Source organism: Daktulosphaira vitifoliae, unplaced genomic scaffold (genome assembly GCF_025091365.1).
Source record: "Daktulosphaira vitifoliae isolate Bord-2020 unplaced genomic scaffold, ASM2509136v1 Scaffold_4, whole genome shotgun sequence".
In the NCBI taxonomy this organism is placed as follows: Eukaryota; Metazoa; Arthropoda; class Insecta; order Hemiptera; family Phylloxeridae; genus Daktulosphaira; species Daktulosphaira vitifoliae.
In genome coordinates, this window is record NW_026099575.1 from 6,945,746 (window position 1) to 6,963,662 (window position 17,917).

At 26.8% G+C, this 17,917-nt stretch overlaps 2 protein-coding genes across 3 annotated transcripts in view; both read right to left on the minus strand.

Annotated features, from left to right (window-relative positions):
* LOC126906341 (acetylcholinesterase-like) overlaps nt 1-12,203 on the minus strand; it is a 20,731-nt gene extending 8,528 nt beyond the window's left edge. The window contains exon 1 of the mRNA XM_050686906.1: nt 11,961-12,203. The gene's annotated coding sequence lies outside the window, so the exon portion shown is untranslated. The remainder of the gene's footprint in view (nt 1-11,960) is intronic.
* A 1,892-nt stretch (nt 12,204-14,095) lies between these two features.
* LOC126906358 (ras-like GTP-binding protein RhoL) overlaps nt 14,096-17,917 on the minus strand; it is a 6,719-nt gene continuing 2,897 nt past the window's right edge. The window contains exons 1-4 of one of the 2 annotated variants that reach the window (XM_050686933.1): nt 16,851-17,022; nt 15,129-15,243; nt 14,764-14,881; nt 14,098-14,663 (exon numbers count right to left, since the gene is read on the minus strand). In XM_050686933.1, the coding sequence (XP_050542890.1) occupies nt 14,455-14,663; nt 14,764-14,881; nt 15,129-15,243; nt 16,851-17,014 (606 nt within the window). In that variant the 5' untranslated portion in view covers nt 17,015-17,022 and the 3' untranslated portion in view covers nt 14,098-14,454. Of the gene's footprint in view, nt 14,664-14,763; nt 14,882-15,128; nt 15,244-16,850; nt 17,023-17,917 lie in introns of those variants that run through there. The other variant, XM_050686934.1, reaches the window with a different exon arrangement.

A 17,917-nucleotide genomic window follows, 5' to 3' on the forward strand; every position in this document is an offset into this window, starting at 1 on the left:
AAAAAAAAAAAAAAAACACATCTTAGTAAAACCAATACCTTCTCAGCTTCGCATCGAAGCTAAAAATCAAAAAATTTAAACCAAACTTATTTTTAATCATGAAAAAAAATGTAGCTTTGAAATTTAATGCTCAGTCAATGCCGACTACTGATAAGAAGGTTTACCGACGAATGGGACACAGGTACAGTCGACCACTACACGTATGACGTTAAACAAGTAATAAATAATAAAAAAGACAAATACTCAATGAACTTATACATCATTTATCATATAAATCCATAGTTTATTCCAGATATCTTATATTCTTGTGAGTTTTTGTTACAAAAATATAAATGTGTTATTAAATTCATATTAAAAATTAATGACTTTAAAATGAAAAATACAAAATATTAAATTAAAAACTAGATGCTAGATACTCCACCATTTTTTATAAAATGAAATAACAATTTTGTCTCATGGGATAAAAAAAATTATTTATTTTTATTTAAGTGAATTGATAGATTCAAGTAATGATGTCTAAAACAATAACGTACATATAATAATAATTTAGAGCTCGAATATTTTTTTAAATTCCATTAACCATCATATTATGTTAGTATCATATCATATTANCATATTATGTTAATATCATATCATATTAACTATAATTTACTTAAATGACACCACTGAAAAATAAAAGAAATGTTTTTAAAATGTACACATATAAAAATAGGAGTAAGGATAAAATATGAAAACAGATCTTTATTTAAGCATAGTATCTCCAACGCGTTTTGCTTTGAGGGAAAACATTTCAAATTACCTAAGTACTGTAACAAATATAAGTCATAAAATTTAGAGATCTTACATTTATCAAAGATAAATAGTTATTTACGCTGTAAATACTTTAAAAAGTTATACTTAACAACTATGAAGTAAAACAAATTGCTGAAATACAAATCACTTTAAAGATATTAAGCGATATTATGATTACTCCATATCTAGTAAAATGTCCAATATTTAATACAGAAATATTATTATAATATTTAATAAAATATAAATGGTTATCAAAAAGTAGATTAAAGATTTCCTAAAAATTAATTTTATAGTATATATATTTTATTATAGAATAAAAACCTTGACCTCGAGCTTTTGTTGTATGCTAACGTTATTTTATACTTTTCACAGTTTTTACTGCTATTTTTTAATAGTCTCCTTTTGAATTTGAGCCGGTACGTTTTTCTTTAAACAGCGTATTTAATAGTATAATTTATGAGTATAGATGTAGAGCGGTTGATATATTTTACACGGTATTTTATAAAACTTTTGAAAAAATTGAACGTAAAAATATTGTTTTTAATTTTAATGCTGCCGTATTAAAGTTTTCAATGTACATGTACGTAAACTTGGATTAAAAATATAAAACCTCGGATTTGCAACTATCGAAGATGAATTTTGCAACAAGTTCGAAACGTCAGCATAAATATGAAGGCACCGACATTTCTACAAATATTTAATGAAAAAATTATCGGATATACATACTTAACTATTTGATACACTTTTATCTAAAGGATTTTTTGCCGTGTAATATTTCGTCAAAAAGTAAAATTTCAAGAAAATTGAGTTATTTGATTATTGCATCAAGCTTCCCAATTTTAAAGTTAAGCAGTCCAATTAGTAATGGATTTTTAACAATTTTTCTGCGAAAGTTCAAAGAAAAACATAATTTATTGAATATACGTTGATTTTTGAAGTTCTAATTTAATGTCAAGTAGCCACATTATTCAACTAACTTTTCAGTTATAAACTAGAAATGTATAAAATAAATAAAAAAAGGGTTTAGATGAAAACTAAGTCTAGTAAATCTTCACGTCTGTTTGGATAATATGTAAATTGTAAGTAAAAAATTAGTTTAAAAAAAATTTAAATTATCTTGACTTTTTCTTCTATAAAATTCATTCATTCTATCACTACTTACTTATACTCTTAGGACATTTATAAAATGTTTTACACGAATGCATGACTAAACACCACCCACGATTTTTCTCTCTATTTATAGGCTTAATTTGCACGCTATCTTAAGCTTTCCCACCCCATCTTGATTAATCGTCCATTAAAAGCTTACATTATTCCTCGGTTGGCAAAGATAAACGATTCCTAGGAAGGAGGACATATAGTAGAAGGTTGCAATCGGGCCGCGCGTGTGCGAAAGGAAATCGATTTGGCGATTGTCCCCTCGGACAGACATGTCTACACACCACTTTATTGTCATATGTGTAGGTAAAGATTCTATTATTATTATTTGGAACGGCAATATTGTACTTGGTAAACAGTATCATTGCCACTAATGCAATGAGGAAACCAATAGTTAGCGTCGATAAATGACGCAACGAGGGTTCGGATCATGTGAAACGTGACACAATTTGATATGAGATAATACCAAACACAGGCACAAATACACCGTCTCTCTTTATGAGTTAAACATTGAAATGAAACTCTTAATGGAGTTTTAATCAAATGAACGGTTGCATTTAATTAACTTAAAACTGATAATTAGATTCATATTAACCTGATCATTAATACGAAAACATCTAGGTAAATCTTTCCATATCGTCTTTCTTTTGAAATAAAATACTTTGAGTTATGATATCTACATGAATAGTTTCATACAATTGAAGTATAAATTTCATAACAAAAATATTAAATGAATATGTTTTGTAGCTTATAAGTAAAAGATTTAAACGCCCCCGTCACTTTTTTGCGGTTTATTTTTAGCATAATTTACTCTCTATAGAAGAACAATAGTGAAGAATGATTTTCAGGTCAAAAGAATAACACTTCTTAAAATCTAATGCAAAAAGAATTTCTACAGAAATACACTAGCAATCTGTTTTTATGAACGACAATCCTCGTGTAATGATGTATACACAAATCGTATGTGTAATCGAGAATGTAAATTGACATAATCTGCGGTAGGAACAAGTACACCACGTACGCCTCGTTTCGTTTAAACTTACTTAAGCCGTTAAACGGCTTTTGTACCGTTTGAAGGGCGGTGGAGAAGAAAATTATAGGATCCGGAGAGGGATAATAGTATAATGCGTTGATGTTATCTGTACAAATTGCCTGCGACAAACTTGGAGCGATTCGCTATCTACAATTATGACCTATAATAGGCGGTTAAATTAAATTTCATAGCCATAAATGACTACGGAAATGTCGACAAAGATATTTGCAATGTCTGCCAGACAGCAGCCCATAGAATAAACAGGTACAGCTAATAGCTAGTAAGCGCAGTTTTAGTAAATCTGTCTGTAAGCGGTGCCATCGCCTAACCGTACACACGCCCGTAAAACTTACCTTTAAGTGTAAAAAGCACGCCATTGCAAAAGGAAGAATATTATATTATTATTATTTTAGGTGTATCGTGCAAGAAAGTGTACATAATACACACCGCGGTAGTAAAATGAACATAGTTATACTTTATTAAATTAGGTCACGGGACAAAAGAAAAATCGTTTCTGAGGCGAAAATACATAAAGACAGGAAACAATTTATACGAAAAATTCTTGTTAAAATATTGAGATAACCTTGAATTTTATATAATAGTTGAGTGCCACCCTCTTATGCGAAAAGCGAGTAAGCCATGTCTTTTGCATATTATTATCCGCAATGCGGCGAATTAGTATCCTGCATCACGTACATTATATAGTAATATTAATTTTAGTCGTAGTAGTAGTAGTAGTAGTAGTAGTAGTAGTAGTAGTAGTAGTAGTAGTAGTAGTAGTAGTAGTAGTAGTAGTAGTAGTAGTAGTAGTAGTAGTAGTAGTAGTAGTAGTAGTAGTAGTAGTAGTAGTAGTAGTAGTAGTAGTAGTAGTAGTAGTAGTAGTAGTAGTAGTAGTAGTAGTAGTAGTAGTAGTAGTAGTAGTAGTAGTAGTAGTAGTAGTAGTAGTAGTAGTAGTAGTAGTAGTAGTAGTAGTAGTAGTAGTAGTAGTAGTAGTAGTAGTAGTAGTAGTAGTAGTAGTAGTAGTAGTAGTAGTAGTAGTAGTAGTAGTAGTAGTAGTAGTAGTAGTAGTAGTAGTAGTAGTAGTAGTAGTAGTAGTAGTAGTAGTAGTAGTAGTAGTAGTAGTAGAATAAGGGTAAATTATGATATGTGTATTGTTAGTAATATTTACTTGAAACCAATAAATAAAGTAACATTTTTAAAAATTTGTCTTAACTAAGATTTTTATTATATTATTTATTGCCTTAATTTACTTTTTTTATTCTATTTGAGATCTAAAAATTATTCTTATAAAGACTAATAATTCAAATATTATATAACAGGAATCATAATTTTATGTCGTTAAACAAATATGGTCGAATGACTTGATAAACTAAAAGAGCCTTTAGGTATTTACTAATAATTATTTATTTTTTTATTTACCCTTTAAAATCAAAGAAAAATATTTTTCAATTATATAAATTTTGATATGAATTTTACTGAATTTACGAAGAATGATGCTATGTAATCTGTAAGAAAACTTTTTTATGAAATCTTTGAAAATTATAATATTAGTAAAAATATTGAATTTGTGACTTCCAAAAGAATGTATAGTAGATAGCGTATACTTAAATTTTAGTTGGTTTAAAATTAATCACTTACATTTTTAAACAAAATTTGTCTATTCAAAATTAATTAAAATTGTAAAACTTAAGCTCGTAAGTATGAAATTACTTCTGACTTTTTTAGAATAGTTTTCAAATTTTGTTGCACATTTTTTACATTCTTAAATCAAAAAAAATAACACTATTTAAAAGAACAAAAAATGAAGTGAGAACGATTGCTTCCTCTTCAGGACGCAACAGAATTAAGATTTATACCACTCGTCATAAATATTTGTCAAAATACACTTTGGTTTTATTAAAATTAAAAGTTCAAATAAAACAATTAATTTTTAGCAGATTAAAAAAGTATTTTATCTGAATTTTTTTATAATTTTTTATTTGTAAACGAATTTAGAATTATTTTTTTGTGCTGAAGAAAATGTGTTCATATATATACATATTTTTGTTTTGCTAATAATCATTCTAACATTTTCAAAAACTTTTTATATAAATTTTGAGGAAGAGTTTAGATCATTCAACCCCTCCATAAATATACTATGACTTAAAATTTAAAAAAAATGAAATAATATATATCTTGTCATAGTATCTATTTGAAAATCAAGTTGAATCTTACATTTATATGCAAGTTCATAAATATTTGTGGACTTATATTTTTATTGTTATTAAATTGTTTGAAGATTTTTAGTATGCTTTTTTTTATTAAATCCTCAAATAGAATTGATAATGATTGTCTGGGAATATGAATAATAAGTAGGGTTTAATAAAATCAGTTTCACAAATAATTGTCGGGAAGGTGTGAAATAAATATTTACTGTTCGATATAAATTAGTTTTACCAAATCTGAAAAATGTTTTTTAAAATATTCAGCCCTACATTATAAAGCTCATTTTAGAATCCATTTTAATACTAAATTAATAGAGTAAATCGACTAAGCCAAAACTGCACCCAAATTTAAATTTCATCTTTTTCATATAGAGATGGCTCTAGAAGTATGTGAGGTACAAGGTGCGGGGTCTTGCGCGAAACAATTTTACAGGTATCTTTATTATTAGGTATTATTTGATCATCAACTTAGTTTACATACTCTTAGCACCGACCCTAGTGAGGTACTCTCCCACACAAGATCCCGGATCTAGATTGATAAGCAAAAAAATTGTATTTTTTTCTATAAAAATATAGTAAGGGCTCAGCAAAATTGTTTCACGCAAGGTTCGGCCTATTGAACCTCTATTATTATTATTAATAAAAGAAGTAAATTGAATTAGAAATTTTCCTAAATTAAAATTATTAGTTTGTGGATAATGATTAATAGAATGTTTAAATTAAAAGAAAAATTTAGAAATAAAAATCTATAGGAGCACGTAGCTTCTGTTCGCACCAGAAAAATATGTACAAAACGATGCTTTCATAAATTTATGAATTTTTACTATTTTTAACGTTATATTAATATTTTGAGTTTTTCGAACAATAGAAATAACTAAAAATATCTTGTTATAAACTCAAAGTCTACGTTTAAATTAAAAAATTTTTGAACATTTTAATAATGAACGTTAATATTTTTGACGAAAAGTAATACGATAATCACCATTTTCAAAAATGCTTAAATTTTATTTTGATTAAAACAAAAATATTGTTAAGTTCGACATTTTTTTAACGTTCCAAGTGGTATTTCATTTGAATGATATGCATTTTATTAATTCATAATTATGTGTTACCATTAAGTATACATTACCGTAAAACTTTAGTTTATAAGACTAAAAGTAAGAAAAATCTCATCAAAATGACTTGTTTCTTGTATCCAGTGGAAAATCAATATTTTCTCTCTCACTCCTGACTTCACTACAATCCCCTTCTTACTTTCATACTATACTCATCTAAACTGCTTTTACACCATTCAACTAACTGAGCAATATTTCCATAGACTATTGTAACACTGTCATATAATTATTTATTTAGGGAGCCGAAATCGACCAATGGAATATAACAGACGAAAAAGTACGTATACTTTTTTTACCTCAATTATCAGTTAATACTGTCTATTGCTCTACAATAATGAGACATTTATAAATAGTACTATTCTTCTTGGAAAATATATTTTTTAGCTATATTAATTAAAGAACTTAATTTATTTATTAAATTTAATCAATAAATAATATCCTTGGAAATATTATTAAAATATTTAATTTTATTGTCATATTTAGAGATATACATACATAGGGATATTGTTTTAAAAATGTTTATATTACTATTCACAAGGAAGTTTAAGTTAATTTAATTTTTAGTAGCATATTAGGTAGTAATAGAGGTAATTTTGGCGTACGTTAGGTAATAATGACTTCAATAAAAAATTAGTATGGCAACTCCTTTAATTTTCTAGTGAGTTTTTTTAATAACTTTATTTGTTTGTTATGTAACTTTGCGTGTTACTCATTACTAATGCAGTCCTTTGAGATTTAGGCCACCTTATAACTTTCATTGTTACCCATCACATACTCGAGCTAATGTTTCTACTTAAAATTAGTTTAAGAGATATTTAATTCAGGTTCCACAGATGTAATAACGAAAAAGACAGTGATAGACCTAAAATAGTATGAACATATACTGAGTGTCTGAGACCCAATTGTCAACACTTATAATTTTTGGAACAAATATAATTTTGTTGAAATTTTTTTTTAAATGGTGATAATTATTTATCATAAATTTATAAATTGTCATATTAGAATAAGTTTAAAACACATTTTTTATTATTTATCACTAATAAAAATAGCCTTTTTTTAAATCTATTTCATTATAAAAAATAATCGATGGGTTGAAACAATTTTAAGACAAGTACTCTTTGAGTTACAGGTATACATATAGTGGTTATGGAACACGAGAGAAGTATACGTACACCAGTATGACCTATATTCACCCTCACTACATCTTCCCTCTAAAATTTCTTAATATATTACTATACAAGTTATTTTTCTAAAATTTTGAAGGGATTGTGCTCCTTAACCTCCCTATTAATTTGCGTCTATGATTTTAAATATTGGTTTAATGATCTTTGATATAAATGATTATGTTCTAATATTTCTTTTATTTCTTAGAAAACATTTCCAATCTAACTTCAGCCTTATGAAAATTATTCGTCTTCATTTGACAAGTAAAAGTTTAATAAAAACCCACAATGATAGTTGAAAAATATCTGGTATAGAGTTTTATACCAACTGAATAAATAAAATACTAATTAGGCATCTCAATTGTTCGGCTCTCTTGTCGTGTTATTGAATCATTTATTTTTCTTAACAGTTATAAAATGAATTTTGAAGAAATATAATAGAATATTATGAATATTTTTATAATATTTAAAGAAAAACAATATAAATTAAAGTAAAGTAAATTCTATCTTAATGGTATTTTAAATTAATTTGTCTACTAGCATTAATCCATCGAAATTACTGATGTATCGTTGTTTTTACACTTGTGATTATTAATTTGGTAATTATAAATCAATTTTTGTAAACTAAGTAAGCTATAAATTAATATTGTTGACAATACATAGTTAATTGTATTAATTTAATTTATTCATTAAAAAAATCACATTTTATATAAATATGATAATAATTTAAAAAAAAAAATCTAATTCACAGTATCTTGGTAGATTTAAAAACGGACTTAAATCACCCGAAATATTCTTCTTCCAATTTGGGGCTGTTTAAAAGTATTTAATAAAATCATTTAAACACAGGGTTTGCAATCTTTAGCTTTGTTTGTGGAATTTTCATTTTTTTTTTTTACAAATAATATTTTGTTTAGGGCAGCCATTTTAGTCCTTCAAGTCTACTCAAAACCATACTTGTCTTCGTGTTCTTCTTAATTACTTTTAACAATCTCTTCTTGATCTCTTTGTACCCTTCTTTCCTTCCGTGTATAGTGAATAACCTCATTACCACTCTTACTGTCTCGTTATATTTTCTCTTCATAACGATGCAGCTCCAACAAAAGCACAACACTTAGTAAAGAGAATACGCGCGCGTGCAAAAACATATGGAATTATTTATAAATAAAGAAAATTATAAATTTTTAATGATTACGTATATCCGAACAAAATGATTATCTTACGTTAAAAGTCATTTTCAGTAAACCCTTACGCAATGTATTCTCAAACTATCAATATTTAATAAATTATGTTCAGTTAATTTTCTGCAAAGAAAATATAACATTATTCTTTTACGTGTTGGATAGTTACCTGTTTTATTTTATAAAAAAAATTCTTATTCTACATACTAAAGTGATATTGAGTGCAACACACTTAACCTCTTTGATAATATTTACTTTAAAACCCAACCAAAACAATTATTCGGTATAAAATAATTAGACATTATTATTTTTCTTTCGAAAGCATATTATTCACAAATATATTTTACTTTTAAATTCAAATATTCAATAAAGTAAAAAATTGAATAATAACTTTTAAATATCTGTTAGTTTAATATATACAGTAAGTAAGGAACCGATTAGTTGTTACAAACAATGAGAATAATAGAAACCCGTTTCCTTACTTACTTTACACTCAATATATCTGTTGATATTTAATCGACGGAAAATTATTTCAATTAACGATCTCAAAGAATTGAACCCACAGATATTGTGCATGTATATCAAGTTCCAAATATTAAACAATGCTATATATACTCAAAGATAAGAAAATTTTCGTCCATTTAATGTCTTCTTGTATTTTGTTACTTGGTCATTTTTCCTTATCTTTTCACCAAGTTTAAAATATTTTGTATTGTAATTAACAATTTCATCAACAAGAGTCAGAACCAAAGAAGCAATCCACTCGAAAGAGAGACTCCAGCAACAGAATTTGGAATCTCTGGATTCTTAGAATTCATACGATTTTGTTTATGTGCCAAAAATTATCTGTTAAAAAAAAAACTTACAAAGTGAGTTTATGAGTAAAAGAGATTTTTAATAGATAGGAGTATACACCAAAATATCTTTTTTGAACAAATTTCTAATTTTTAAACTCCAGACATAAAATATTAAATATAGAAATTTTAGAAATAAGATAAAATGTGAAAAACATGAAAAAAATTAAATGGAAAATACAAATAATTTTGAAAATATTTATGTGGTTAATGAAAAAGTAAATGTTATGAAATTTTTGTTGGATGCTAGATAGACTAGAATTGGCCGATAGAAATGAATTTAAATTTGAAATTTAATTCGGTGAACTACGACTTAAACATAATTTCTATAAACCTTAGACTTGGTAGAATAAGAATGAATTAAAATATCCAAATTTAGCTACGCTTGCTAAAAATATTTGTGCCCGCCATCAACATCAATGACGTTAGAACGTTGTTTTACTACAACTGAAATAGTTGTTACTCCAAAAGGAAGTAATGTGTTACAAAAAAATATTAATATGTTGACTTTTTTTAAAAGAAATTTCCTTGTATTCATCTCGAAACTTGAATCACTTAGACATACATAAAAATAATCTTATTGAGTAAATACTTATATTGCTGATTAGTACATGAATTAAAAGTTGCAATACAGTTTTGATAGTTTATATTTATGTATAATCATTGTATTTATGAAATAAAACATTTTTGTTCGTATGATGACTCAGTGAATATTTATTTATATATTTAATTAAATTGTGTAAATTTTGTGCTAAAATCTTTGGAGCTCATATTTAACGAAATATAGATATAAAATATTCTAGTCAATTAAATTACCAACAATAAATAATCGATTTTTTGTAGAATCTTTATTTGTATTTATTATTTTTTTTATTTGTTTAATTATATTGTATGAAATAAATATTTATTTTCTTAGCAAATAAAGTGAAAAATTATTTTTATTATATTTAGTTATGTACTTAAAGTATTGTGTGTTAATTTAAATGCTGGTAAATTAAAAATTACACTTATTTGCTACTGTTGAATGACTCGATTTTTTTTATTTTTAACAGTGTGATTATTTGTATGGTTACTATTTTTTCTTACACATAATAGTATTAGATAGTACGTTCAGTAGTCTTAATTAATAATGGTTTTAATTACGATTTTTGTTTTATCAATTTTTACAATTTTCAATTTAGATCAAAAATTTTAGAGTAATATTTTTATTAAAAAATATATAATCTGTATTTATTATAATTATACTATATAATATAATTTGGTCTATAACTAATAAAGGAAATCAATGAAATTACTATTTATTGTAATGTGAGTAGATTTAAGAATGTTCATGATATTTACAATTAATCAATATTTCTTACGCGTCCTTTAACACATATTCTATATTTCAAATTAGTTCTAGCGATTTGGATTTGGGAAATTATCAAAAAATAAGTACATTGGAATCGAATTATTTAGATTACAGTTATCCGAGAAATTTTATATTTTATCTGATCAAATAGGTGCTCGAACAAAACGTGTAACCGAAACAAAACGGGTACCGAATCTTATATAGCCGAGAAATACCCCAAAGACCGAGTAACGATAACATCGTGTACTCGAGTATTAAAAGCTTTACTTTATAGCAATATTATCATGAACACTTTTCATAGCTTTCCAAGTGTGATTAATTGTTGAGTCTCAATTATATATCATATAATTTTAAATGTTATCACTAAACAACAGATCTGTCATCCATCAATAGAAATTATAACACTATAAATTATTATTTGAGAAATAATATTACAATATGATTATATAACTGTTTGCAAAAGATCATTAATTATTCTGGATTTCATTTGCATATTATATTCATTCAAATCATAATAATTTTGATTTTATTAACCCAATAATAAAAAATTTTAATATTTTTACATGAAATTAATTTTTCAACTTTATTCGAGAAAAATGTAATAAATATTTAGTATATATTATTAATATTTGAGTCATAGTATAAAAAAAATGTATTTATAAAATATAAATAGACAATTGGTTGTAAATCTAATTGAAATATTGAAACATTTAGTGCAAATAACCAAGTTTCTAATTATCTTTACTAAAAAGGTAGAGCAATTGATTTTATAATTTTAAAAAATGTTTCGGTATTAAAAATATGCAGATTAGAGAAAATATATTATTTTTTGAAAAAGTAATGGTGTTTTTACCGGGTAAATGGCAAAAATTAGTTACAAAGAAAAAATTATTCTATTATTTTTCTTAATCATTCGTTAAATACATCAGAGAAATCCTCTGCAATACTAAATCAATTGAAAATTTTTTTTAGTTTATCTGACATAGTGAACTTTATCTGTTTCAATTTAAAAAACCTACTTATTTTTGAAATGATTGCATCATNTGAACTTTATCTGTTTCAATTTAAAAAACCTACTTATTTTTGAAATTATTGCATCATAGCCTTACCCGATTTTTAAAATTCCAGTAAGTTTGGTCATCAAAATAATAAATTTTGGCGTATGATCGATATAAACAAAAAAAACCGTCTTCCACTGAAATTAGCGCATACCTAAAGAACGCCACGGAATTCACCTGGTGGGGTGATTACGTTGAAAATCGTCAAATAAATTTTTACTCGTGTTAAGTTCAAAAGCCGTGCGCTGAACTTGTGACCGTTGTGCGAACGACGGCTAACGACTGACATACTATACGGAGGCGACGTGGCTGTGTGTTTTCCCCTTTGGTTGTACGCAGGACCGCATTGCGTCGTCCTATACCTGCACAAGCACAACTCTTCCCGCTTTGATTGATTCGGGAGGTCAACCCACAGAAAAAAAAGAAGTCCTTTTTTCCTTTTGGCGATCTCTTCAACCTACCAACTTCGCGGCATGTTTCAACCGTAGCTAGTTATGATTTCAGTATCCATATTGCATCACTGTGACGGTGTCAAATAATTGTTTTATATCATCGAATAGGTAGCAACGGCCTCTACCATGACAATTGGATTCATTAAAGTAAACATCGACCAAAAATAGTTCTCCTATTGTATAACAATTATACGTGCACACTACCCGTGGCATTGTGCGAATTTCTGCAAACTACTATTATTATTATTTTAAACGGAATGATGAATTTTCCACGCTTTTCCGAATAATATTAAATAATTAATTACCATGTTTAACCATGAAATCTGATGCAGTTGAAAATGTGTTGATTGCAGAATACGAGGACCCTTTTGATCGTTATTATTGTAATTCTTGTGAAAAAAGATTTTCAGTTGAATCCACATATGTTAGAATACTTGTTTTTTTCGTACAACGATTTTTTTTTTTATTTAAATAAATATTATGATTTGAAGATAAATACAATAATAATAAATAAAAACTATTTTATGTTACCGAAAAAAAAAGACTTCGTTAAAAAAAACTACGGCATAACTATAGGGTTGACATGCTAAAAAAATTATTTTGGCATATGAAACATTTTTTTAATGACCATCGAGAACTGTTATACTTGAAACAATCAATTGCCATTGAGGGTAATTTAGGGTATAGATTTATGGNATGAAACATTTTTTTAATGACCATCGAGAACTGTTATACTTGAAACAATCAATTGCCATTGAGGGTAATTTAGGGTATAGATTTATGGGTAGCCCTGTTTTTTTCTCTGTTTAACATTAACTCAATATATTTCTACCTGCAACTTTATATTTTAAACTAATAACTGTTTAATTATTAATTTATGTATAACGAATTTATAAAATTCCGGTATTTCGCCTCTCAACTCTTTCTTTATTAAAGATAAGCATTTTTTACTATATTCTCATTACTCTTAGCTAATCCACATTTTCAAACCAAAACATTTAAAATCTTTAAAAATCACAATTATTATTATTTTGCCTATTTTCAATAATAATAAGAATAAAAAAATTCTACGAGGGTTATCGATAATCTCAGTAACAAACACAAGACAAAATAGAACTAAGCTTAAAACTCTTAAATATTCAAATATTTTAAAAGTATTTTAAGTATACTGGAATTTTGTAACGTTAACTTAAAAGTTATTCTCATAAATATTAAATGTTGATAAAACATCAATTAAAATAACTTTTAAGCTATGTACCATGATAGTAATTATAAATCTAGTTACTTGGCTGCGTTATAACATTTAACTACATTGATAAAAACTGATTCACAGACAGTCCAAATATATTTCTATTAATAAATTTTGTAAAAGGTATTTACTTTCGATTTAACGGCGGCGTGTTAAAGAAATAGCAGTTATGTCCAAAAATTATACTTCTTGACGTCCGAAATATTTAAATAATAGTTGTTAGTTTTCAAAATATGACCGTTAGAATTTTATTTCTTCGTTCAGGACATGCAATGCGTGATAATACGCTATTGCGTGTTGATTGTTGTCTTTAGTTGTTCTAAATTAGTAGAACGGCAATATCGTTTGCATTATTCTGTTCAGCACTCAGATAGAACTGTAATTATTCATTAATCATCTAGTTTAGACTAACACGTTGTATACTTGCCAAGGAAATAAAGAAATTGTATTTTATTTTTAGATAGTGTAATCTTTATTGTAAAATAACACAAATAATGGGGGAGTGTAAACCTTAAATGACTTGTGTATTACAAATATTTGTTCAATGTACAATTAACAAACAATACTTCTTAAAAAAATATACTAATAAATATTATTAAATAAAAAAAAAGAAATAGAAAACTCGCTTATTTTATAATAACGAGGTCATAACACGGTACAAAAACTTTTAACAATAACTTAACTCTATCAAAGTCAATGGCACATTTTGTTCCAATAAATAATTATTTATAATCACATTATTTAATACACTGTTTTAATAATTAATAGTTATCATTCTGGTATTAGTTTTAAAAACCAATTAATTATTTACTTTGTACAATTTTAAACTTCAAGTTATTTTGTCTTATATACAACAATATTTTAGAATAAAATGGCTCTTCTTTGGTACTTTAATGGCAGCTCGGACAGCTTCTAGGAATATGTTTTGTAATCCTTCATTAGCTAACGCTGAACACTCGAGATACTTGACTGCACCAATTTTTCTTTTCATCTTTTTACCTTCGTCACTAGTGACACAACCATCTTGGTTTTGTCTTACATCAGTTTTTGTACCTAAAAAAAGGTAAGTTTTTTTATATTACACACATAAATTTTTAAACAAAAGTCTTTAAATAAAATGTTTTTAAATGTTTAACTAAACTGGGGATCATACCGATTAATATCACTGGCACTTTAGGACAGTGATGTTGAATTTCAGGATACCATTTGCTGGCAATATTTTCAAATGAACTCCGGCTACTGACCGAAAAGCATAATAAAAAACAGTCAGTCTGTAAAAAAAGACCACTCTATTATGCTTCAAAAATAGTCATGATTATTTCTTAAGTATATTTCAAACCATATACTTTTTATATCGACGCATTGATATAAAATAATACACTTAAGTTGTTCAATATAAAATAAATATTTGTTTTTCACTCATATTACTCGTTGAAATTAAAATGAATAAAAGGCGATATAAACACATCATCATTAAGCAAATATTTTATTTTTTCAAACTACTGTCAATATACTCACATTTGTATATGATAGAGGTCTCAGTCTTTCATAATCTTCTTGGCCTGCTGTATCCCACAAACACATATTGTACTCTTGTCCATCAATAACGAGATTGTCAGCGAAATTATCAAATCTAAAAACAAATTAACATAAATATCATTTTAACGCAACCTAAATAATCAGCGGAGGTGCTAGATTATTGTAAAAACCCTTCTTAGAACGTATCTATCGTATCAAAAACAATGATTTAGTCAAATAAAATTGAAAAATTAAATTTTATTTGTCTGAACGAAAATTATTTTTTCTCAATTGCCTCCATTACAAAATTTAAATCTGCTCCTATACATCAATATGTTCAAAACGTTAAATGTATTGATCTATATGAACTAATCAAACGTTTTTTGATGAATAATTATGTATAAAGTCACAACAAGGGGTGGTTATAAAAAATAATAACTATTATATAAAAACACCTCATATCATGCCAAATAATTTTTTATTTCATGGAATGTACTAATATGTTTCCAGGCCTACATGTTATCGAATAACATACATTTACAATTGAAATACATTTCTTTAATTTAGATCATATACTACAACGTGGGTAGCAGGAAGCATTTTTTTAAACAAAGTTTAGATTTTGTATTTTGATAAGTGTTAATATTAATCAAACTACACAACGCAAAACCAATAATATTAGTAGAGCTATCATTCGCTTTTCAATATATATGAAGTAGATAATAATATTGTTTTAAAAGTATGAGGCAATATAGCTTTTGACGGATATGACATAATGTAACTATAGGCTTGTCATACACGATACAAATGATATGACGTTATTTTTAATTACAAACGACACAACACAATGCGTCATTAGTACGAATTCATTAACATTGTTTAAGAAAAAATCACTATAAATTTAGTTAATATAATGGAGAATCATATTATTATTCACACACCTCACTAAAGAATTAGATTTCTTGACTATTTTATTGCATTAAAACCGTTAAACATGATTCTGTATCGTATAATTCGACTGACTGCAATACGATCTAAGATCATTTTTTGACGATATTCGTAAAGATACTACCCACGTTTTTTCAGCTCTCCCATACATTTATAGAATTACATAGCGAGTAGTTGTGATGCACATTAATACACACACGTGCTCTCTTAGGCAGTAAACCGGTTTTATAGTATGTCAACGTGTGTAATAATGTAAAACCATAACAGCCACATTGTTCATCAAAATTTACTGTCGTTGTTTGAAGAATAAAAAATGATTAAAAAACATCATAACTCTTATGAGGAATAAATGCGAGAATTTTATACACTGTTTTTAATTACTTTTTATCTTGTGTAATTTCGTGGGTGTGCAATTCGACAATACTCATTCGCATATATGATTACACAGATGTTGAATGTAAAAATTAAATTAAATTAATAGAAATACAAAAATGTATTGTTCTAAAAAAAGGTTAACTTTAGCTTAACAACTTAAATGAAGAAAAAAAATAGTAAGTGAATTCATCAATCAGTATGATGCTAGGATATTTTTACACCGTAATTGTCTAAAATTTAAAATTATTAATTATGTGATAAGAAAAATCATTAATTTAACTACTTAATCTTCTTAAGTAACAAACGAAATATTATATTAAATATACATAAACACAATTAATTTCAGTAAATATAGTTTTATAATTATGATATTTTATAAAATTTAATTTAAAAGCTTACACAGTAGGAACATATTCTGTGGGAAACTGTTTGGTTGTGTAGGTGATGAGCATACATGTTTTACCAACCATACCATCACCAACTGCAGTTATCTTTAGTGGTCTCACCTTGTTCTTCCTCTCAGATAGTTTCCTATCGTGTTTGTGTTGGATTTCAGGACCCATGGTTACACCTGCAAGTAAAGAACATTTAAAACATTTGGCTACGGATGTAAAATAAGAACACCAGCATGTTGGTATTAATCAAAAGCATTAAGGGTATAGTATAAGGGCTGTTGCAATACTCCACTTCATACAGCTGGTCTAACCTTCCCGATAAATCATTTGACATCTCATCTTTACAACAGCTAGTTTCCGGTTCACATCCTATTGCACTCAAAACAATATGTACTAAAAGTCTAAATAAATCTATATAGGAGGAAATATAGGTATTTTTAGCCACTTCCTTTAAATATCGAGGCACGAGTGAGATTTGACAATACAATTTTGAAATCAATAACACAATAAATTAAAAGGAATAAAAAATATATTTTAGCTGTGCTTCAACATCTAAAGCACGTTTCTGATGATTTTCATATAGAATAAACAAGAACAAATACAGCTATAATTCCCATTACTTCCGTTACAAACAATATTTAAAATGATGCGAGAAAAAATATGTAAACACAACCTTTGTTTTAATATTCAAGTCTGGTTTGTAACTACCTACGTGATTAAGGGATAGGATGTACCCCATTTAATATGAGCACTTCATATAGGAGGTGTATATCATATGAAACAGTGAAGGGGAGATTCCGGAGATCAATATTAATCACACCACCGTGGCTCACAATACTTGCAAGTAGTATCAGCACATGTCATGAATATTGAATACGGATCACAGTATGCCCCGTGGTCATTAAGGTATGACAAACTATAGTACTGCACAAAATGTAATACCGGCTGTTTGAAATAAAAAAAATATTATCAAGAGCTTGGAAAGTATCAACATGTTTTGCTGGAAATTATAATATTTTTTATAATATTGTGAACTTTTCAAAAAGATTTTGTGAAAATGTAAATTTAATA